Source organism: Hyaena hyaena, unplaced genomic scaffold (assembly GCF_003009895.1).
Source record: "Hyaena hyaena isolate Hyena2069 unplaced genomic scaffold, ASM300989v1 scaffold_22, whole genome shotgun sequence".
Lineage (NCBI taxonomy): Eukaryota > Metazoa > Chordata > Mammalia > Carnivora > Hyaenidae > Hyaena > Hyaena hyaena.
Genome location: NW_024080654.1, coordinates 2,007,176 through 2,032,402, shown reverse-complemented (window position 1 = coordinate 2,032,402; position 25,227 = coordinate 2,007,176). Strand labels below are relative to the sequence as shown.

At 43.2% G+C, this 25,227-nt stretch overlaps 1 protein-coding gene across 1 annotated transcript in view; it reads left to right on the top strand.

Moving 5' to 3' along the window:
- Nucleotides 1-25,227, top strand: part of FAM155A (family with sequence similarity 155 member A) — a 640,338-nt gene that overhangs the window by 600,523 nt on the left and 14,588 nt on the right. The window contains exon 2 of the mRNA XM_039226691.1: nucleotides 3,842-4,013. Coding sequence (XP_039082622.1) covers nucleotides 3,842-4,013 — 172 coding nt within the window. The remainder of the gene's footprint in view (nucleotides 1-3,841; nucleotides 4,014-25,227) is intronic.

The following is a 25,227-nucleotide window of genomic DNA, read 5'->3' as shown; positions in this document are numbered from 1 at the left end:
CATCTCCCCTTCCCAGAGTTCCCAGTGCTGGTCTAGCTGAACTCCATTTGTTTGCTGCTATAATCTCCCTGCACTTGTTTCTTTATCTGTAAAATATTTCCTGAACGCTTCTCCAAGCCTTCATTGGGCAACAAATAACAAGTGAGAAAGTGGTTTGGGAGGAAAGGAGATTATCATAACCGAGATAGTAAGTAAAAATGGCATTGTCCTTTAGGCCATTTTAATCATTTAGTCTGTGGCCTTTGCAGACCATAACTTGAGAATGTTGCCTATTTGCTGTCAAGCAAGGTTTCTGTGCAGTGGTCATCTCCCCGGGGCACAGGGTGGAGGTGAGCGTGTGGGCGAGGAGGTCATTTGAGGTGCCCTTCATGAGCATAATGACCTGGCAAGCGGTACTCTCCAGACACCAAAGAGTCCGTGCCCTCAGGGTGGGTGTGGGTGGATATACTTCAGCCACTAGTTTGCCTCCTTACACATGGTTTTGTTTCTTTCCCAAACGATTGGTCCGTAATCATTTATTCTGTTTAGTGACATCTAGAAAAGCGATTACCTACTACTTCTCTCTAGAGGAGAAGGCGAGGCCGTCATAAGAAAAGATTGCTGTCCTTTATACTGCAGAGTTTGTGTAAAAGGAGATAACTCTATTTACTTTTTTTCATGTGCTTTTGTTTGAAAAGCCTTGAGTACTTTAACAAATTAATCATTTTGTTTCGGTAGCCTTGTGCCACTGAAAACTGTCCAATGTTCTCAACCTCCCTTCCTCAGAAACTTCTAAAAGGCCACCGACAAGTATCTTAGAGCCTCTGATTTCTCTCACTGTCCTACCAAGGATCCTTCTCACAGCACACTGGCACCAGCTGACTCAACTCCAGCTCAAATGTTCCTGGTTAGAGAGGACTCAGTACCTCACAACATAGCCCAGTGTATTTCTGCACATCTCTCGGGCAAGCAAGCGCTTCAGCCCCCCCCCCCCCCCCCCCCCCCCCCCCCCCCCCCCCCCCAGCATGCACTTGTCTGCCTTCACTTTGGTCTCTATCCTCTGATTTCACATTTAAAAAACCGTTGGCGTGAGCACACAGCAGCAATGCCCTCAAAGTCAACAGGAATGGCCTCCCCTTTCTTTCTGCCCACGATGCTTTCCCCGATGGCTTTCCGACATACCGTATCCCCAGAACTAAAATTTTGGAAGATGTTGAAGGCTCAGAGGAGGAATCTCCTGTCGCCTTTGGAAAGTCTCAGAGCTAGTTAATAAGAACTAATGATGCATGGAAACCTGGCTGGAGAGATTGTTATTGCCTCTCAGGCAAGACTATGCTCAAGGCCCAGAGTCTTGAGCATTTTTGTCCATAGCTATGACCTGATATTTGTAAAAACTGCTTTGATTATTTACTAGGTCTTTAAATTAAAAAAAAAAAAAAAAAAAAACCTGCCAAAGAAATATAGCTGAAATAGCATGGAAGGAACCAGAATAAAAATGGATCCATTCCAGTCGGGTAATGCTGAGGAGCCTGATTGCAAAGAGAACGTGCATATTTCCCAAGAGGCTCCAATCTGTGATACCCCGTCATCTGTGAGAGGGGACAGGGTCTTGGTGAAGACGTGTTTACCAGGTACGGGAAATGACTTGCTATCCAGAAGCCACTTTAATTTGACAAACTGTGCAAAAGCAAAGTAGGAGGCAGAATGGAGAGGAGACTCGGACCCATAAAAACGCGTGCAACTTTCTGAAATGGTGCAGCGGTATTCCCTAACGGCAAAGAGGTCACTCTGCTTTTTTACAAAATCTCAGAAACATGGAGAATGTGAACACTCCTTGTAATGGAATATTATTGTTGTTAGAACCATATACATACTCAACTTCCCCTGGTACTGAGAAAAGGAAATTAAAACCAAGAATCATAAGACAGACAGTGCCATTCTTAGATTATGGCTTGGTTATATCATAAATGTCATATATCATATTACATATTATGTCCCATTGCACAGATACCAATGGTATTTTGCAAAACAATCTGCAACTGCCCCCAAAGTATGGAAACCACTTTACTTTTCTTTCTTCTGAGACTTCATGATTTTGACCTCTTTCTGACAGCTTGAGGGCACTGTCCCCACCTGCCACCTCTGTCCCCGTGACTCTCAATCACAAACCCCCACCTGTTGTTTCCACATTGAAGTTTAAGAAATCTTAGGGGTTCCCTCAACTATTGTAATACTTTTTTCTAATATACACTTTTATGTAAAGACCTATTCTAAAGACCTATGAGAGTACCAATTATTTGTATATTTTCCTGTCAAGTTTTAAGGAATTATAAACCCTTATAAATGAATTACTGAAGACAGCCAATGAATTACTCTTAGCGGTCTAATCTTAATTCTGAATTTCACATGCATCCCATTTTACCCCCACTGAGGCACCGTTGATCAAAGACTAAAGTTCCATTTTGATCAAAGTAATACAAAATGATGAATAAAATTTCACTACCAAACAAACATTGGCCAGGCACACGCAATTCAATGCTGATGTCAGACTGATTCACAAACTCCCTTGTGATTTTAGAAGTTCTTCTGGAAAAACATTTTCAGATTAAGCACAGCATAGTTTTGAAGAGTGCGGGATTTGGAACCCTACAAAACGTGGGTTTGAATTCTGGATTTTTAAATTTACTTCCATGACTAATTATCATTTGTATGCAAACCATGACTGGTGGGTACCTTTGAGGTGTGTGCTGAGAATTACATGGAGAAAAAAGCATGTAACATGCTTAGAACAGAGTATATCAACCAAAGTTGATAAATACGAGGTGCGGCTCTTGCTACTGTTGTCAAATGTTTATGACCTCTTATCTCCTAGTGTACGTTTAACTGTAAACCATCAGATTTCTAGGGAAGGCGTAGTTGACAAAATCTTACCCGACTATCGTTAACCCTAGCGACAGACAGACAGCAGCCACCCGTGCTGGTGATCTGGGAAACACCTGCATCACAATAATCTCTACTGTCGATGGGTACTTCCGTCATTGTTTTCTTGGGATTGAGGTGCGCCTTGTTTCCTTAGGCAAGAAGGGGCATTTTTTCAATATTTATTTTCCTAAGTAGCTGTCAAAAACAAAGAGGTAAATGAAGTATTAATCATCTCACATCTTAGGAAATTAACTGAACACTTAACATACATTCTTATGGATCTCACAGCATCTCAAAGGCCCAGGTTGTGGTTCCGATGCGTTGCAACACCAACGCACATTAGGGCTGACCTAGCTCGGGTGTTTCCGGGCTTCGGGACGATGAGGTTTTTAATGCACTTGATGTGAGTCATCAATGTAAATGCCCACGGCTCCTTGCTTTGTGCGTCTGGAGTGGAAACTCTCGCTGGTGGCCTTGGTTGCAGGGGACACAGCGCCACCTAGTGCCCATTGGAAGCATAGCTGGAGGAACTCCATGCTCAGAACAGACTCCCTTCCAACGCGGGTCTGTAACAGTTTTTTTGGTTTTTGTTTTTTGTGTTTTTTGTTTTTTTATTTCCTCCTGTATCCCTGGACTTTGGAACTTTGGGTTCCGATGAACTCCCACTATTTTTCAAATGAGCTTCGTCAAACCAAGCACCACATCACCTTTTGCGTTCTCTGAAAGGCTCCATCCAACCATCTTTGGCTCTGTTGCAGACTTCTGTGGCTATATTGCTATCACTTGCAGCTGGCATTGTGTAACAAAGAACATTCTGGAAACGAGAGTTTCCTTCTGATCCACTTGGCACCACGGCATGCTCCTCACAGTACGGCATGTCCTGTACGAGACACAGAACTCATGTCATCCCTCCCGATTTTTGATTCTTCTCTTTTTTCAGATTGTCTACAAAGCCTGGCTGTGTTCCCAGTACTTTGAAGTCGCACAGTTTAACTGCAGAAAGACAATTCCTTGCAAGCAATACTGTTTGGAGGTTCAGACGAGGTGTCCGTTCATATTGCCCGACAACGATGAAGTCATTTACGGGGGACTCTCCAGTTTCATCTGTACAGGTACAGTGCAGGGCGGGGGGCTCGTCACTCGGCCACTCCTGGTCTCTGCTCTCCTAGGTGATGTTTACTCGCTTTGTCTTTGCCTTCTACTGATGTCACCTTGAAGATATGCCTGGTAGTTTCCTGCGCTTTCCTTCATCGAAGCCCCGAACAAACTTGGTTTGGAAAGATCACATTATCAATAGGGAACCTGTGACCCATGGTCATGTACTTTGCAGAAGGATACTCCTGAGGGGAACGTGTTAGCAATCATGAGATAGGCTTCAACTTGACTTAGAGTAGTTGAAGCTGGATTCTGCCTGACGCTTTGCATTACCTAAGAACAGATGATATGTCAAGGCCAGGAAAGTTATGCTGCTTCTTCAGATGGGTAATGTGCTCATGTCTCCACGTTTGTTTTCTGAGTTTTATGTTACTTTATCTTAAATAAGTGTCAACAGCATAAAGAACTGTCTACCTAAGTTATTCGTGTGTGTGTGTGTGTGTGTGTGTGTGTATGTGTTCGAGACGCACAATAGAGGCTAGATATAATTTTATCTTATCTTCCCCATTAACAGTGTTTACCTCTTTGAGCACATCACTGACTGGGCCAAACAACAATATCAGCATTCAACTTTTGGGTATTTATAAGCATTACATAAATTAGACACAGTAAGATGTAAAGGATAAGAGTAAATTGTCTTTTGGTTTTTTTCTTTAAATAAATGGCGAGTAGGCCCACAAGTTAGGACAAGACAGCCATGGTGATGTGATAGAGTTACCTTGGCACAAAAAGTGCTACGTGCATCCTTGTCACTAGAGGTCTTCAGTTGAGGCAGGGTTAGTTTTCAAGTTTTTAAGAGAAAACTCTATCAGACATATCTGAAAATGTGAAAAGCTCCTTCCTTCTTCTATTAGACCTTATGAACCCTTCTCCAAGAGTGACCCCTTGAGATGCTTGGCATGAGAGTTTATCAAATTATTTCCAGACCGCATATCCATATTCCTATCCACTGGCCATCCTGTTCTAAGTCAAAGTGAGGAGTGATCAGGAGAGACACTCAACCAAATTTCTCCCCTAAGAATCTGCCTGAAGAACTGGATGAATATTTCCTGTGCTGTCCGGTCTTGTGGGAAGAACCTCTAAGTGACGGTTATGAGATATAGCCTTTTGTCCTATTTCTATGCATTCTCTCTGGGCCATTGCGTGGCTCCCAAGCGTGTTTGCTATGAGGGTTATGGATAAGAGAGAAGCACAAGATACATCTTCAATAGCCAATAGCCACTGTACTCAAGAAAATGATTTGTAGAATGTAAATGAGGATTTCCAAATCATTTTTGTTATTCACTGATTGAATGTTGAGACCATTTTCCCAGCTCTTCTCTGATGGGAAGACAGAGCAAGAGTGAGAGAGAGTGAGAGAGAGAGGAATAGAGACAGAAAATGAAAGGGGAGGAAGATGGGGGATGGAGAGAAGGAAGGAGGGAAGGGAAGGGAAGGGAAGGGAAGGGAAGAAAGGAAGGGAGAAAGAAAGAAAGAAAGAATTAAATTAGTATCATCTCTCTTTAATTGAGCCCAAATTCACCAGACACAGGCTATTAATTTACTTGACACTCACATAAAACTTTCCATAAATGGTCATCGAGATACAATTTTCAGCTCTTAACTCTGTAGTCAGTCAGGATGCAACACTATGACAGTGTCATTGACCATATTCCTATGCTGTGCCTTTTATTTCTGTGACTTATTCATTCCATAACTGGAAGTCTGCACCTCCCACTCTCCTTCCCCCATTTTGTCCACGCCCCCCTCCCCAACACACACCCCTGCCATCTGGCAACCATCAGTTTATTCTTTGTATTTAAAAGTCTGTTTCTGCTTTCGTTTGTTTGGTTGGTTGGTTGGTTGTTTGGTTGGTTGGTTGGTTGGTTGGGTTTTGGATTCCACATCTAAGTGAAACCATGTGGTGTTTGTCTTCTACCTTATATTCTTAATTGCCTTTGAGTTTTGTAAATTCAGCTTTTTTATAGTCATAGCCATATCACCACAGGAAAGAGATAGGAAAAGGGAGACGTGTCACGGGGTCTAAGCAGATGCCATGGACCCTAGATTTCTGGGAGAATGCCATCCCTGAATACCCAGAACCTAACTCTTCATTCACCACTCAGTTGGGTTTTTTTTGTTCCTTTCATTATTCACCTTCTCAAAAATGTGCAGAATAAATTCTGAAGGCATTTGACCGTGAAGTTCTACAAAATGTTTTGACAAAACAGATGCTAAGCCTCAGATTGAGCTCCTTTTCTAAGATGTGACCCAGGCCTTCTTGAAGAATTCTTCTCTCTCTTGGAAACTCACAGTAAGCATACCCCCTCAGATGTCCGTTGAATTTGCTGCTGGACCTGAACAAGAGAGATGTTTCCAAACATGACCCTCAAAATAACACCTTTCTGGGAAGAAGTTAACTCAGAGAACAGTTCCCAGGGGCCACCGGTCAAATCTAAGGAGCTAAGTGGCTTGACACACTTCGAGAGAAACTAGTAAGATCTTTATATGTATAGCATTTATTTGCAAACATTGTCCTACAATTTTTGGTGGCTAATCTCTTGCAGATGGACATGAAGTTCCAAATAATAGATGGAATGAATGAGAGTCATCTCAAGTGCCTTTATGCATTTTGAATGAAGTGTCTTCTGTACTCAGGCAGAATTAGACTATATAGTAGAGACTATGGTAGAGAAATAAGAATATTTTTTCTTTAAAAAAATTTTTTTAATGTTTTATTTATTTCTGAGAAAGAGAGAGACAGCATGAGCAGGGGAGAGTCAGAGAGAGAGGGAGACACAGAATCTGGAACAGGTTCTAGGCTCTGAGCTAGCTGTCAGCACAGAGCCCGACGCGGGGCACGAACCCACAAAGTGTGAGATCATGACCTGAGCTTAAGTCGGACGCTTAACCAGCTGAGCCACCAGGCGCCCCAAGAATATTTTTTTTCTTGTTTCCCAGTTGGCTGCCGATAACCTAAGGCCAAGTGGAACAGTAAGCTCACAGCAACTTTACATGCTCACAAGTAGCGATAGACTTTCTGAGCCCCTCCCTTACTGAAATAGGTAGAATGACAATCACTGAACACCGTTCTATTAGAAGGAATCTTAATCTTGCCTTCGGTCATTCCTCATTGTTGTTTTAATTTAATGGTTTTGTTCTGTCCTTTAGAGTGAAAAATATAATCATTTCTCATCAACAGTTGAATGAGTAGATGGAGTTTCCTTCAAATTCAACATATTTAATTACAGAGGTTCCCTTTCTATTGGAAATACATCCAATTCACCAATTCCAGAAGAATAGAGATCCCCTCTAGAATCACCCTCAAAACAAGTGGCCCAGGAAGCGCGTCCCTCTGCACGGCTTGCTGCCAGATGCTGTCTGAGTGAAGATCAATTTTGTTCAAGGTTCTTCTCCATGGTAACAAAGCAGGGATGTTGTGATGGCTTTTCCGGAGAGTCCTCTGCACCCAGCTGTTTAGGGATGTGGGATTATAGGACACCCGGTCCTTCCCCTCCTGTGTGCTGTTATTACCCATCTACTGACACTCAGCATTCTGTTATCTGCCCAAAAAGGACATCTCAGCCCCTCGGTTCAGTTTTGGCAACAGTTTTGGTAGCAGGTATTAGGTTCGGTGTTTAGCGCATCGTGGTTTATGTGGTTTACGTGACTTACCCATCTCCTGCGCTCGAATGTATTCAATGTTTAGGGCTCGATCACCTGCTTCTTCATGTGTCTGTGATCCTTAGCAAGCCCATCACTTAGGAAAGAAAGCGGAGTATCCGATAATGCTTGTCTACTGCTTTGCACTGTCTTTGCCTGAGGATTCTACAGAAGGTCATGACCAAATGTTCTAACCACAAAAGTAGATGACAAGAACAGTCCCTCCTCCTATGTTTAATTCTGATTCTGTTTTAGGAAATAAAGGCAAGACACTTTGCCTGAGATGGCTCTTGGCTTTTTTTTTTTTTTTTTTCTGTTAAAGAATAAAACTGACACATTACTGAAGGGGGATTTGAAAAATTAATTAGGGAGAAATCCCGAGGTGCTGCCAGGGTGAAATCTGTCTTTTACTGTGAGGCATTGTTGAGCTAAAACTTCTCAAGGTGGGCCCCGCTCCCAAGCTCAGCACACGTAAGGCACTGCTATTTTAGAAACCCGGCTTCTTCATCTTCCAAGTGCAAGGGTGGAGATGCTCGTAGATTCTGTATGTCAACCCATCACTGCGGTAATTATGTGGGTTTCCCCTCTGCATCCTCCCTCGCCTTATTCTAGAATCCCCGAGAGAAATCCTTGATTGCTTACCTGTAAGAGTGAGCCAACATTAGGAAAACAGAAGTAGCGGAGGATCAGAGGCTGTGGGTGCTATGGTAACAAACATGAGAATTACCACTTGATTGACAGATAAAATAGAGTCGACAAGCTTTGCTGCTGTATTTTTCATAAACTGTTGAAAGCAAAAAAAAAAGTAAAGTTGGTCTGCTGGGGGTTACTGACAATGGAGATAAAACATATTTTTAGAAATCTGTGTAAATTCTGCATTTCATTCTTTTGGCTGTGACAAGAATCAGGTTATGTTTCCGTCTCTGGAGGGAACGCGGTGGGCTGTTGGTGCTGGGTGACAGGGATGATTAGAAGTGATGTGGGACGGGCTCCCCCTGGTGGCGCGGATGCGCTACTGCAGAAGGAGGTGGCGACGGGGCGGGGGGCAGAAGGGGAGGAAATACTTTGATATGCATATCGTTCAAATTAGAGAGGAATTCTTTTTCATGTCGCCTGTCTTATAACCCACATGAGAACATTCATAACTGGGAAAGATGATTTCCAAACCCCAGTCCTGACATGACTAAGGGCTGTTACAGTTTTTTTTTCCCCAACAACTTACAAGATCTCCTAATTAAAGGAGCATTTTAGTAGAAAAACCTGCTACCCATAGGTTTTCATTTGCACACCTCTGCTATTATAAATTTCTGTATTTTCCTCAGTGTGTGAGTGTGTTTCACTATTTTCTAGAATGTGGTGGGGGGCAAGTTCTGAGAAAAGAACGACTATGCTTTGGTTATAATGCCATTTAATGTCCCCAGGCAGCTCCTAATCAATGTATAAAGAATCAGGCCGAAAGAGGAATGTGAAGGGACATGGCCTGACCAGAACAAAATAAAGAAATACGAAACTGGGTTATTAAAAAAATTACCTAAGTAGAATGTAGTGACTTGGTTTGTCTGGAACATCTTCTTCCATTAAAAGATCGTAGTCTTTGAGGCTTAGTCAACTTCATGCATTCAGATCCGAGTTCAGGCCTTCATCCTCAAAGCTGTTTTTCCGGATTCCACTCCAACATATTCCCCATAGCTTACGTTTGCCTCGAGCAAGGATAATGCAGGGAAGAGGCGCCTGGATTCTGCCCATAACTGGGAATTTTGGAAAGTCACGCCCTGCAGAAGGTTTCCATTTCCTCGTCTCTGCAGAGTCAGAATCAGAATCCGGAGCAGAATGAAGAGTCCACACTCGCTCGTGTCGGGGCAGAAAGACCCCTGGGTCCTGAGTGGTCCCTGGGGAACTGGTGGGTAAGAGCTTCTGGCTCCAGCGTTGTTGATAGGGGTGAACAACCCTGGGCCAGCCTGCTCGCCCACACAAACCAGAGGGGTTCTAGCGGAGCTCAAGGTGCCCTTCCCTGTTCCTCCGTCGGTGTTGCCTCGCCTGATTGAAGAGAAGAACTAAAAGGGATTTGATCGGGAAAAGTTGAGGAACCAGCCCTACGAAGTGTGCTGACTGCTTCAGAGAGTCACCGAGGGCCGAGCCCGTGGCCATTTCCTGGCCTGTCACCAGGTAATCCAGCTTTGCAGACAGACTGAGCAGAAAGCTGGCCTCTTTCGCGCCAGGGAAGCTGCTCGTGACATTAGCCCTGCAGCGCAAGTGAGCCTTCCCGTACCCGACTGCTGTGTCTAGTCCTCTCCGAACCACCTAGGCTGGATGGCCTCCCGTTGCCTGAGCCAGAACGTTCAGCGCTGCCTTAGCAGAGGGGCAGTGCCAGGCTCCGGGAACGCGAGTAGGTTAGTCTGGGCTGAGGCAGAAGTTGAATCAAAATGTCGGAGAGTTTTCTCTAGACTGAGAAGGGGGTTGAAATATACAGCCTTCTCCAGATTCCCCAGAACTCTGCGTGACGGATAGGACTGCGACGTGCGCCTAAGTGGTACGAGAGCAAGGGAAGAATCTTAATTCTGGAATTTGAGTTTCACAAGGGTTGGGCAAAGAGGGGTTTCCCAGAACAGGTGAAATCTTACTTAGCGAAGGTGTGTGCCAGCTTTGCTTTCAATGAAACGTCTCTGTGAATTATTTATATCTGCCTTGTAGCTGTTGGGGATATTGACCTGCTTTTGGAATTGCAATGACCTCAGGATTATAGAGCCAATCAGTTGTGGACCCAGCCTGAGTTAGAGAGGTCACGTAGTCTCATGTTGCTCGTACAGAGGATTATACAGAGGCTTCCTCCCTACATCCCCCCCCCAAAAAGAAACACTGTTATTCCAGAAACAAGGATAGATCCACATTCCCTGGCTATTAGTCCAGTGTTTCTGTTACTAGTACAACAGGAAATGACCAGTGGGTGTATCCTGAGATTTGCCGGTAAGCTGTTGTTTCCTTACCGCAAAACAGCTGGACAAAGCCAACCCGTAGGGGAAAGAGAAGACGGATTGCAGCTCCCAGTCTGTGCCACATGGTCTTCGCGTCCTGGCTTCGCAGTATCACATATCACATTAAAAATGAGCAGCAATATCACATATCACATTAAAAATGAGCATTACAAGGATTCTCCACCCAGACAATTTTTTCTGATCAAAGAAAAGAGAACTGTCATGCTCTGTTCTCTGGAAAGCATGTTTAGATGCCTAGCTTTTTTTTTTCCTTCTAATTTTTTTAATGTTTATTTATTTTTGGGAGAGGGAAAGACAGAAGACGAGCAGGGGAGGGGCTGAGAGAGAGGGAGCAGAGACAGAGGGAGACACAGAATTAGAAGCAGGCTTCAGGCTCTGAGCTGTCAGCACAGAGCCTGACACGGGACTCGAAACCAAGAGCCTCGAGATCATGACCTGAGCTGAAGTCAGACACTTAACCGATGGCTAGCTTTTTCAGGTTAAATAAGACTTTTAGATTGTTTACATACAAACATGCACACGTATTAAAGCGAAGGGTCACGACAAAGACCCAGGGTCTGAAATGTTTGCATAAATAGCATTGCCAACCTAAACGACCTTCCTCTGCTGTGGGTTTGGCCATAAGTGCTTGTTTGTGTCCCCATGAAGAAATAATGTGTTACATCATTTTAGAAAGGAAAATGAACCAATTTTTCTCAATTTTGAACTCTTGTGGGGTTTTTTAATGTTTGGCTTGAAATTACCAAATGAGATGGGTATTGTTCATCATAATTTCTGATTTATCAGGTTATCATAATACCTACTCTTTAAAAAGAAGAACATCACCACACATCTTCAATGTGCAGTTTAGTTTCTTCAACTTAGTATAATTTAGAAACTCAGTTTTATACCCATGATGCAGTCATAGTTGAAAATAGTTTTTAAAATATTCTTTGAAAATAATTTTCATTCTCTTTATGCTTTAGGAGATTTATCCAAATGTGTAAGTGTGCACGCATGCACACACACACACATATAACTGTATATATAATATGTCATATATCATTAATTTGTATATACAAGTCACATGTATAATTTAAATACACATATAACTTAAAAAGCCAAATTTCATGAGTAACACAGATAATAAGAGGAAATATATTTAAAGATCGAAGCTTGGTTTTTAAGCATGGCTTGAAAATGAGCTTTAATGCCAGTTCCAAAAACAGAAGTCAGTCCAACTGAGGAAAGACAGCATGGATGGAATTAATGTTTACCCTCCCCAAAGCAAGGGTTGAAAATACAAAGCCCAGTTGAGAATAAATCTTCAAGGATGCTATTTAAGACGGTAGTTTCATTGCCTTTATTACCTTATAGTTTGCGAGAGGGGCCCAAAGCACTGGCTTCACCACAACACTCATTCCTTCCAGTACGTGTAGGGTTCACGGTAACCCTCACTGGAATTCTCTCCTGACTGAACATTTCATTATGAAAGGGGGAATAAAATGCTTAGCTGAGTTAACTTGGGACATTTGCCATGATTCAGCCTTTCTCTGTGTACGTGGGGTTCGGAAAGCCCCAGAAAGTCCAGCTTCCTCCCCTACCTTCAGGAGCAAACATCGCAAGAGAAATTAAAATAATTCCAACCACAAGAGAAATAATTGTCTGGAGATAGGATCTATTTCTTATTGCATTACGAATTCTTACAGAGATTGCTTAAGAATGTGGAGTCCCATTTTGAACCGTGCAGAACCAAAGACTGATCTCGTCCAAGGGCAATTATTAGGTGCACGTATGTAGATAAAAGCAACATCTTGGCCACACACAGCGTGTTTTAAAAGCCAGTTTTCAGGAGCTGGATACAAAGTCCTCCCTAGCCACCTTTTCTCTTCCAGTCTCTACCTGCTGAGATGGTCGGGTGACATTTTCACCGCGTCCCACGTCCGCATCCCCTCAGTACTCTCTTCCGTCTCTTAGTGAATGTGGAGTTTCCACCGACTGCCTCCATGAATAGCAGCAAAGTCCCTACGGCCACACTGAGGTCACTGAGACTAAAGCCTCTATTATACGTTTGAAATAAATAAATTGTAGTTACTTGTGTCTGAATCGGTGATACATGCATAGGGCCCAATATTTGAAAGATACTAAGGAGTGAAAACTAAGCCAGTACCTTACCCCCCTCCAGCCGGCAGCACAGCCATCAGCTAGCGAAGTATCGTTACCCAATCAGTTCTGAAGTAATGGCATCGAGGTGATCTCTAATCTGTTATTAAGTCCTTCCCTCCACTTGCGATGGCTCCTGTGGGGTCCATGCCGTACCGGGAGGTGGAGATGGCTTTGCTGGGCCAGAGGGCCTGTGTGGTGAGCGTTTGGAAGACACTTGCTGTGTCCCCATGCAGGGCAAGGACCATCCGTCTGTCAGAGCACGCCTGCCCTGAGGTGGTCCTTAGGCTCCCGCACGGGGCTGGACCCGACCCCTGTGACCCATCGTCCTCACCGGCCTCACTTGCCGTCTCGTCTTTGGAGCCCAGGTCTCTGGATGCCACCCAGCGAGAGCGTCCCCCTGCCCAGCTCAGCCTTCTCCGTGCCCTCAGCTGACTAATGCTTTGGCACCTGTCATCCCCTCAGGAGGCCCTGACAGCCCAGGTTTGGGAGGCTACGTTTTGCATCTTGTCACCCTGCTGTGTTGCAGGGCAAGACATCGCGTGGGACTGGCCCGGCCTCCCCGCCTCCTGCTGAACTCGACTGGGGCCAGAATTTACGCTGCTTCTGACGGTGTCCCCAGGGCCCACAGAAGCCCTCAGTAAGCAGTTGCCTAGTGGATGAATTAATGCATAACAGCCTCCAGGGGTGTGTGGGGGAGCCCTTGTAGCTGAGGTGGCGGAAGCCATAGTGGTAGAGGCTTGGGAGAGGTCAGGGGCCTTCTGTCTGTCTCCCTCTGCTGGGGACCTCTGGACGACCAGCACAAAAGCAGGCTGACCCTTAGATGCCCTTGAACGAAATGCTCCTCCTTTGGAGACAAAAGAGTCAGCAGTTTACTCTAAAGCCCTTTGTTCCCTCGCATTCCATCCCCCGCCATGTGCATTATGAAGACGCGAGTGGAAGGGCGTTCCATACTCCTGCACCACGCTTATTCAGCACCGACTGGATGCTGGGACTTTTAACAAAAGCCCAACCAATGATGTGACATCTCACGTGAGGGTGTTTACATTTTAAATGCCCCCACCCCAAACTGAGTGTAACAATTCTGCCCCCAGCTCCCCCCACCCCAGATCCGCAGGCTGAGCTCTTAACCCCCGGTGCCCCAGAATGTGACCTTATTTGAAAGTAGGGTCTTCATAGAGGTAATCACATTAAAGTAAGGTCATCAGGGTGGGCCTTCATCCAGTCATTCCTGTATGTACGAATTTGCCAGGGTCACCATGACAAGATGCCACTGACTGGGTGGCTTAAACAACAGAAATTAATTTTCTCGTGGTTCTAAAGGCCAGAAGTCTTACACCAACATGCTGCCAGGTTTGGTTTCTCCAAAGGCCTTCTCGCTTTGCCTGCATATTGTCTTCCCTGTATGTGTGGCCCTTGGTGCCTCCCTGTGCATCCAACTTTCCTCTTTGTGTAAGGACGTAAGTCAGATCAGAGTAGGACCCTCCCTAAAGACCTCATTTTAAGTTAATCATCTCATTAAAGGGCCTATCTCCAAATATGGCTGCATTTTGAGGTACTGGAAATTAGGGTTTCAACATCAATTTTAGGGGACTCCGTTGGTCCCATAAGAGTGAGTTCATAAAATAGGGAAAGTTGAACACACAGAGAGTAGATGCTGTGAAGAGGTACAAGGAGAAGATGTTCATCTGCAAAACAACTGGCCAACGCCATGACATCGAATTTCCAGCCACCAGAAACGTGAGACCAGACATTCCCACGTTCAAGCCCCCATTTGCAGTGCTGTGTTATGGCAGCTCTGAGCAATGCCTCACAATTTTGGAATAAAACAGATACATTCAATATTGTTTGTTCAAGAATAGAATAACGTCGAAGTCTTCTATGAAGACAGATTTTGCAGACTTCAAAAGTTCTAGAGGATTAGAAGGGAGGAAGCAATAAAAAAGAATTATAAAGGCAATGAGTTAGCTCAGCCAAGAGGATTTAGAAGATAATAGTTATGTCGAGAGAGTCATAATGAAGAGAGAGTATTCACCATCACAGATCATTTTTAATTGTAAAATAAAATTATTTTCGTAAATCTCACGAACCTCCTTTTGAAGGAGTTCGAAACCACAGTCAATTTGCAGCGCTGTGGCATGTGGTGTGTCCAGGTTTTTGTGGTCCAACAATTAGGAGATGTTTAAGCCTGAATCTGAAAACCCTTCATCTCAGGAAACAGTGGTTAGGGAATTTTTATCTTGAAAAATCTAGCCACCCTCTGTGTTCTCTGTTCAGTATTGCTGTGAAACTAAAACCATTCCAAAAAATAAATTCTGTTGTAAGTGTGGGGTGAGGGGTAGGAGAAGAAAAATCTTCAGCCAAATAAACTTTCCAATTCTGGATACATTGTCTTCCCTTTGGAAATGTGTTCTAATCACTTCTAACCTACTCTGTGTTGTAAGGAAATGTAACATATAACAGTTTCATGAAATTTGTGGACAGCTTTTGAATTCCAAATCTTAATCCTTACAAAAAGAAGGGCTTATATGTATGTTCACTGCTTTTGTTCTTTCCACAAAGATAGAATTTTTTTAAAAAAATTTTTAACATTTATTCATTTTTGAGAGACGGAGAGAGACAGAGCATGAGCGGGTGAAGGGCAGAGAGAGAGGGAGACACAGAATCCGAAGCCGGCTCCAGGCTCTGAGCTGTCAGCACAGAGCCCAATGTGGGGCTCAAACTCACGGACCGCAAGATCATGACCTGAACCGAGGTCAGACGCTTAACTGACTGAGCCACCCACGTGCTCCTCCACAAAGTGATAACTTTTGAAAACATGGAGAAACTCCCTTAGGGAAAAGCATCAAATTTACTGAAAATCATATGCTCCGTCAATTAGCACAAGCAGAAGCAAATGCGAGCAGATAACCAGAGGACTCCTTGTGTGAAATTGAGGAGTCTCAGGGCTTAAAGGAACTTGGCTGTCATTCCGTGCCCTCGTGGGACTGACGCTGGCCCCGAGGACTGTTGCCTGGACTGAAGGAGAGTTGGGGTGTCACAAGGAACAGGTGCGGTGACCACTTAGAAACATCTGCAGGATAGAGAAGGAGGCAAGGCCTTCTTTGACTTGTATCTGCCCAACACGATAGCTCAACAATTAAACCTAGAAGATAAGAACATTGAAGAGTAGAGAAATTAGGGAGCCTTCCCAAGTTCTCAGGGAGGCTGATGGAAGTAGCCTGCACATCTGACTTCCTGCCTAGCACAGCGCCTCCTCTCATTCCCTGGTCGTTTTCACCAGAACTTTACTCTGCATCTTCAGTAGCTGACTTCCTCTCCATTGTGACTCCAGAGGGTCATGAGCTCTTCTGGCCTCTGTTATAAAACACCTGCTATGCTAGAGAAAAATGTCCAACGATAAGTGTGATGGAAGTATGTAAAATTATACTCTTTCCCTTCAGTATTTTACCTCCTGAAAAGTGTGCTCTGTGTCCTTTCCTCCTAAGCATTTTCTTTTGCATTGTCGCACATTCAATAAAAATTTCCTAGGGGTGCCTGGGGGTCTCAGTTGGTTAAGTGTCAGACTTTAGCTCAGGTCATGAACTCATGGTTCATGGGTTCGAGCTCTGCATCAGGCTCTGAGCTGATAGCTTCAGATTCTGTATCTCCCTCTCTCTCTGCCCCCCCCCCCATTTGCACTCTGTATTTCTTTCTCAAAAATAAAGAATTAAATTTTTTTTTAATTTCTTAAGGACCCACTGCATTAATTTTCTAGTGCTGCTGTAACAAATTGTCATGAGTGCAGTGGTTGGTGGCTTAAACCAATATAATGTATTACCTCACAGTTTTATAGATCTCAGCATGGACACACATCTCCCCAAGGCAACATCAGATGTCAGAAGGCTGTGTTCCTTCTAACGGCTCAAAGGGAAGAACTCGTTTGTGATCATTCTGATTGTTGGCAGAATTCATTTCCTTCCCATTGTTGGACCATAGTCCCTCTTTTCTTACTGCCTGTCTGCTAAGATAAGATTTCTCCCAGCTTCTAGAAGCCACCCACATTCCTTGGTTTGCTCTTCCCCATCTCCATGTTCAAAGTCAACAATGGTGGAGAAGATTCTTCACCCATCAGATCTCTCTTACCCATGACTTGGCCTCCTTCTTTCCATTTTAAGAGCTCATGTTATTAGATTAGTCTCCCTTGGATCAATTTCCCTATTTTGAGGTCAGCTAATGAGCAACCGTAATTCCATCTGCATCCTTAATTCCTTTTTGCCACGTAACCAGATATTCACAGATACTGGGAATTCAGATTTAGACATCTCTGGGGGAGGCCATCATTTTGCATACATCTATTATCAGGCATTGTGCCGGATGCTGGTGATAATAGATGATAGGTAACAGATAATAGATTAATAGATGTGGTTCATAATCTACGAAACTCATGTTCATTTGTAAAATTAACAAATTAAATAAAAACTAGACTCGTGTTATTACATGTGAAGTATTAACTGAGTACAGAGCCGGAAGGGAACGATTCACTATATCTCCATTACTTTTCTTGGAAGTAAGTATGGAGAGTTATTATCACAAATGCACAGACATGAAAAGAAAAGGGGATACAGAGAAACCGGTTTTCCTCAGGTTTTTTTTTAAGTTTATTTACTTATTTATTTTGAGAGAGAGAGGGAGAGAGAGAAGAGGAGGGGCAGAGAGTGAGAGAGAGAGAGAGAGAGAGAGAGAGAGAATCCCAAACAAGCTCCACACTGTCGGGCCAGAGCCCAATGCAGCATTCAAACCCACAAACCATAGGATCATGACCTGAGCCAAGATCAAGAGTCAGATGCTTGACCCGCAGAGCCACCCAGGCACCCCACAGTTTTCCTCAGGTTTAAACAGGCTCTTTCCCAAGCAAAGATAAAATTCACGAAGATATTTAATTCATTGTTTCCGGGCCACCTTCCTGTGTCACTACCACTACCATTACGACTACTGCTAGGATTGTTACTGGCCACTGATTGTGAGTACAGAGTATGCATAAGACATTCAGCCAAGCACTTAAGGTTCCCCGTCTCGTCAAATCCCCACGATGTCTCTGAGAGGAGAAAGGGCATATTGGTGACTCTTGTAAATGGTAGAAATCAAACTAAAACCGATGTAAGCAAAATGAGGATTCATTGGTTGATACAATCTTAAAGTCCAGAGATAAACATCAGAGTCTTATATATTATTCATTAGACAGACAGAAAAATAGATAGACACATAGATACATACATAGATAGATGATAGGTGGATAGATACATAGAAAGACGATAGATGAAGGAACATAGATATGACGAGAATGCAGGTATACTTATCTATAGATACGAGAGATGACATATAGAAGTGGATCGATTGCTAGTTCTGTCTCCAACGCCCACTCTACTCTTTCTCCCCAGCTCTGGGCTCTGCTTTTCTCTCCGTTAATTGATTTGACCAACAACTGCAGATCTGTAACCTCTCAGTTTAGAAACTGCAGCAGGAAGAGATCAGCCCATTCCTGGTGCGTTTGCAGAGGCCCCGGGTTGGAGCCGGGTAGTCCCACCCTCCGTCCCGTGTCCACACCTGAGCAATCACTGTGACACGGGCCAGGCGGGTAACTCACAGGCCGTCCTGCATTGGGAAGGGTCCCAATCAACCTTACCTGCACCGCATCCATCCAGCGGGGATTGGCTGTTCCCCAACGCTCCATCTTTCTCCGTGCCAGCCATCATTTAGGGTAACGTCCCTTACAGGAAACCTTGGCTGCTCGCCACCCGCCACGCCCCCGCCATCAAGGAGATCAAGGAAGTGAGGGTGGCTTTCCTGGGAGGGATCTTCTGGGAGGGGAGCATCGAGTCAAGGCCCAAAACTGTCTCATCGTCTGCACAATCCTCACTGCACTGAAGAAAAGATGCATCTCTTTGAAAAAAGATCTAACTTTTTTGGTCAAAGAGCTTTAAAACCTCACAGCCTCTTTTCTGTAAAGTAATATTTATCGCTATATTTATACTAGAAAATGTATGCTTAATCATTTTAAAACATTTAGTGACTGCGCATAAGCAAAAAGAAGGTAAGAAAAACCATCACCTGCCACCAAGGGGAAAATAATATTCTATACAATGAATTGGGCTTTGAATCCTTAAACATGCTTCTACGGCATAATTTATCATTTGAATAATAATACAGGATATGAGTATAATGTAAAGTGCTTAAGTGTTTTACTAGTTACAAGGCTATGTAAAAAACACTTCTGTGAACATATATGCACACTTATCTCCATGCACTTAAGATTTCTTTCCTTAAACTCATTGAAGTGGACTTGGTAGGTAAAAGGGCACGCCAAAATTTAGCTTTTGAAACCTATTGCCAAAACTCAGACAGTTTATGACCACACATAGATTCTCCCAAGCAGGTGTTATACTTCTGGCTTCTCACTTCTTTGCAGACATAAGATATTATCATGAATATTTCTCTATGTTTTAAGTGATGCATGGTGCATCATTACTTTTCAGTTCTTTAAATACTAGTATTTGGACATTTTTTAACATTGTTTCTCTCTTTTATACTGCCTCATAACATCTCATTTAAATCTCATACGTAATCTTTTTTTTCCCTTCCTTTCTTTCTGTCATGACCATGCACTCTCTCCTCTTCCTGCATCTGTTTCTTGTGGGAAAGACAGAATTTTTAAGAATACTTCTTCCTTCACATGGAACAGAATGGCTGACGAATCAAACACTGCAGGGGGCATGTGGAGGGGACCCACTGAGCGAAACTTCTCGACATGCTACTTTATATTGTATTACCTCTGAGACACACTTCAAACCTCGTTCTTACTATTCTTCGTATCTTCCCAGTTTAACAGATCTTCCACCAAGCAGATACTCTCGGTCTCTCAAGTAAGAGTTTAACTGAGTGTTCAATCCTGTTATTTCCCCATCCCTCCCCCCAAAAATAAGAAAGAGAGAGAGAGAGAGAGAGAATCTTTCCTGGTGTTTTATCTTGATCACTGTAAGCTCATTCTTTGGTTGATTAGCAGCCATTGTCAGGCTCCTTTGTATTTTGTTAAAGCTTGAGTCTTGTTTCTTCGATGGCAGGTATGAACCAATGACCCCCAAGGGCCACAGTCAGAGAGCAAAACAGAAATAATTCAAGATGTCACTGGATGAAACGAATCAATGCTGTACGTGGCATCGTAACTAAGGAAATAAGCAATTAAAATGCTGCTGTTTGAGACATTCCCTTTGGCAAGTGACATCCAAGAATCTCACCCATTGGAAAACGTGTGTGAATATAAGCCATAATTTTATTCTTAATGGAAGCGTGCGTTCTAACGATGAGTCATAAACTCTCAAGGTAGCTACTCCGTCCACCAAACCCCACCTGCCTGCCCTCAGTCCCAGCTTCTAGTGCTTCTGTAATTCCTTTCTGAAAATCATCATCTTGTTTTGTTTTCTTTTCATTTGAATGCCCTACTTTCTTTTTTTTTAAATTTTTTTAAATGTTGTATTTATTTCTGAGAGAGAGAAAGAGAGTCAGCGTGAGCAGGGGAGGGTCAGAGAGAGAGGGAGATACAGAATCTGAAACAGGCTCCAGCACAGAGCCCGACGTGGGCCTTGAACCCAGAAACCTGAGATCATGTCCTGAGCCGAAGTCGGACGCTCAACCGACTGAGCCACCCAGGCGCCCCTGAATGCCCTACTTTCAATCTGAGAATACTGGAATTCAATTCAACTTAAATCTGAAAAGTAAAAGTGGCCAAGAATTCTAGTCAGTATATATATATATATTGACTAATATTATATTAGTCAATATTATATATATATATAATTTTTTTTTTTTAATTTAACATGGACTCTAAAATACTGACACCGATTTTCTTCTCTGGTCTGCAAACTGCTCACGTGCATTTGCTTTCCTTTAGAGTCAGAGTGTTACCAAGTTAAGTTTAGGCGTTTATTTTGAGGAAAAACCATTTTGACTGAAATGACAACCAGTCTTGTTCACGTGTAATGTTTTGAACACTGGTACATCGAATTAGGAAAACAATGCTCCCCTAACTCACTGAAAAGAACTCCTATTTTTGAAGCCAGGCTCTCCTGATGAGGTGTTCCCATGCCTTGAAGCCATTAACGTGTGTCTGCGTCTGCTGAGTGTACGTAGACGTCGAGATAGTTGTATATGTGCCCTGGGATTACACAGAAAGTCTGGTTTTCTTTTTAGAAAGAAAAGCAGGAAATGTTGTTCGTACTCTAAAAACACCGATGGATCAAAGCATTAGCAATTCTGTCCCTCCAATTACTACTCACGGTTTGAGATTCCGCAGCCACAGAATTATTTATATAGTTTCCTGTTTTCAAGGAGATTTCCTTTGCAGACTCATGGTTACCAAGGATTTCCAAATTAAAAAGAAAAAAAAAAGACTGCGGCATATATACTAAACAACGGCACTGATTTATAATCAGCGAACCCACCATGCAGTTTCACAGAGAAGAGTAACAAAAAGGGAATAGAAACAGAACAGAACAGGGAATGTTCTTAACAAGGACCATACAATTTTCCTCCTATGGCTTCCTGGCAGTGCTGCCGAACTAACGAGCTACTGCTAAGCACGAAGTCACGGAAATATCTCGGAGAGAGTTTCAGCGTTTTCACCTCCTCCTGTGATGTGGGTTCATGTGACACACTTACACAAATCTCTCTCAGTTTCTGAAATGCACTTCCTGAAATTCCTTCGACACCCTTCCCATCTGCGGGAGAGAGAGCACTCTGATCAGAGAGGAGAGAGCATCTCACAGCCATGAGGGGCTCCTGGTGAAGAAGAAGGAGTTGAGATTTGTATTCCTTTCCGCCGTGACTCTTGGAAGCTGCACTCGAGTCGCTGGTACTGGGTAACCGATTGGAATAAGGAAGAGGGCCATGAGTCTCTCTGTGCCAACAGTGCCCTTGGGCTGGGACCCTGCACTGCTCTGATGCTCTGTGTAAACCCAAACAGCCTCACTGTGGCGTGCTGAATTCTCCAGGAATCCATATGGCTTTTTCCTTCACACCATCCGATAAAGTCTTCATCACGGCCGCCATCGAAGGATGCATGAGGGAAGGGGCAGACTATGAAAATGATCTATGTAGTGAGAATGGATCTCCTTTGTCCATTCCTTTTATTTTCCTTTTCTATTTTCTTAGAATACATTAAAAAAATTTTTTTTAACAATTGTTATAACCATTTTCAGGAACATAACAATGTGAAATGTGATATTTAACAGCATGTGCTAGATTTCTGTTTAGACTATACTCTCTCAGCCTCAGATGGTCTGTTTTTCTAGTACAATCGTAGAAAACTTTAGGACCCGTTCTTGAGGAGATTCTCTGCTCGGCTTCTAGACCTTTCAAATGCCCAATTTATTTCTCGACTCAGCTTATGGCCTTAATGAATGAGTCAATTTTCTGCAGAACGTCTCTGCCATTTTAATGGGGGCTTTTGATTTTCATTTCATTTAGCATCATTTTCAGTTTTTAGATCAAAGTACTTTCGAGTTAATGCACAGTTAGCTTTCAGCTCTGGATGACTTCTATTTTTTTTTTTTTTTTTACAAATAGTTTATTGTCAAATTGGTTTCCGTATAACACCCAGTGCTCATCCTCACAGGTGCCCTCCTCCATGCCCATCTCCCTCCTCCCCCCAACATCCATCAGTCCTCAGTTTGTTTCTCAGCATTCAAGAGTCTCTCATGGTTTGCCTCTCTCCCTCTCCCCCACCATTTCCCCCCTTCTTCTCCCCCATGGTCCTCAGTTAAGTTCCTCCTAATCCTCCTATACGTGCAAACATATGATATTTGTCCTTCTCTGCCTGACTTATTTCGCTCAGCATAACACCCTCAAGGTCCATCCATGTTGCTACACATGGCCAGATTTCATTGTTTCTCATTGCCATGTAGTATCCCATGGTATAGATAAACCACACCTTCTTGATCCATTCGTCCGTTGATAAACACTTAGGCTCTTTCCATGTTTTAGCTATTGTGGAGAGTGCTGCTATGAACATTGGGGTACATGTGCCCCTATGCATCAGCATTTCTGTTGGATGACTTTTATATACCCAGGTATTTTGCTTTGTCATCTAATGGATTGAGCTCACTGAAACATTCTCTTACAACTCAAGGGGCATGATTCTTTATTCCTTCCCCTCATCAGATAAATACTTATTGTTCTTTTGGGAATAAACAGCCTGCCAGGTGTTTACAGTACCAGGGTGTAGTGAAGGAGTGATCCTTATTCTCAACAATGTCCGCTAAAAAAAAAGGGAATATAATGCTATAATATTGGGTAAATTCAAGCCCGATGCTAACATTTGTTCATCATACTAGTCTGATACACCTGCCACTACTCGCCTCGAAAAATTATTCAAATGGAAAACTTTGCCCTTGCTTGGACAAGATAACTATAAAATTTATAAATACACAGATACTCAAAAGTCTGATTCTAATTGTTTCTGTAGATGGTCGTTTTGGTTGACCTCTCATTTTATACTGTTTTACCAGCCCCCAATTATAAAATAACTCTGGGGGCACCTGGGTGACTCAGCCAGGTGAGCATCTGACTATTGGTTTCAGCTCAGGTCATGATCTCACTGTTCGTGAGTTCGAGCCCCATGTAGGGCTCTGTGTTGACAGTGTGGAGCTTGCTTAGGATTCTCTCTCTCTCTCTCTCTCTCTCTCTCTCTTTATCCCTTCCCCCTCACTCTCTCTCTCTGTCTCTCCAAATAAATAAACTTAAAAAATTAAAAATAAAATTAAATAATCCTAGGAAACTATCAAATTTTCAAGAGATGACTTACTTTATTATTTTTACCTCTAAAAAAAAGTGGACACAGTTTGAATACCAGTGCTGTTATGTATTTTTTGTGGGTAGTTTCTAAATAAATCCTACATTGTGTTCATGTGAAATCACTGCTCTAGCCAACATAAAATGAAAAGATATTAAAACTGAAACACCATGTTCTGCAACACTAAGGATTTGCATGATGGTGAAAGATTGTCTTGGTAATGGATGTGATTTCTGGTTCAACCTGGCAGACTGAAGGCAAAGTCTTACTTCCCATCTGTCTCTGAATCTTATCAAAAATTGAAATAAAAACTACAAAATGAAATATATTCGTAGAAACAATAAAACCACCTTGGGTGTTTCTGTTTTTGTTTTTGTTTGAGAAAGTGGGACGCTATTAAAATAGAGACTTAAAACATTTTTCTGGAGAAGAGAAAAGACAGTTGTAAGACTTTAGAACACAGCCAGCACTGGGAGAGCATTGAGAGCAGGCAGTCAAAGAGCCCATAGCAGGGGAGGAGACCATTCTTCCAACGGGACCATCTGCTGATCACGGCTCATTCTGAGGATGTATGGGGAACAAGAAAGCACAGAGACCAAAGGCACTCTGGTGGAAGGAAGGCTCTCGGCAGCGCCAGAGCCAATGGCTTGACCCGTTCCTCCACTCGCAGTGGCAGTGTTTGCCCACAAAACCCAGGGATCCACCGGCTACTGATATTGAATGAGCTACTGAGAAGGATGTGAGGAAGCCTTCTTAGTAGAAGTCCCTTCGGGAGTGGTGGGAAGGGAGCCTCAGTTTGTCCTTTTCACCCCCATTCACTCACCCAAGGAGAATCTTTGAATGAGAGAGACCAGCGAGCCAAAGGCAAGGAGAGAAAAATTTTAGATAGAAGAGCCAGGATCCACCCAATATAAGATTTTTGGAGAAAACAGAACAAAACAAAACAAGGAAACAAATGTGGAAGTGGGAGAGGGCTTGGTTATGAAAGCAACACATGATAGACTTTCTCTATCTCACTCTACCCATAATAGAGTGGGGGGAAAAATGTAGTTTCAGATGGAAAATGCTCAGCAAGAAGAAGCTTTAAAGAAACCACATGCAAACATATCTTCTTGAGATTTTAGAGTATAATAGACACATGGAATATGCAGAGAGGTTTCCTAGAGGATAGCAAGCCCTCCGTGAAAGGAGAGGGATGCCGGCATCAGGATGGATATTGGCCTCTTTGGGAGAAAGCACTTTGCATGTGAAATTAAGCTTGCAGATCAGTTCACCTTTAAAATAGAAAAGCTATCTTGGATTAACCAGGTAGGCCAACGTCATCACAGAACAGAGAAGTGTGAGCCAGAAAGATGTGTCAGGAAGATCAGAGAAATGGAAGACATGAAGGACTCAAGCCCACTGTTGCTAGATTTTACCACGGGGAAAGGGCCACCAGCCAGGGATCCAGGTGGCCTCTAGAAATAGAGTCTCCAGCCAACAGCCAGCAAGAAAACAAGGATATCAGTACTCCAGCCACGTGAGCGTGAATTCTGCTAACCTCCTGTATCAGCCTGGATAGTCAAGGCC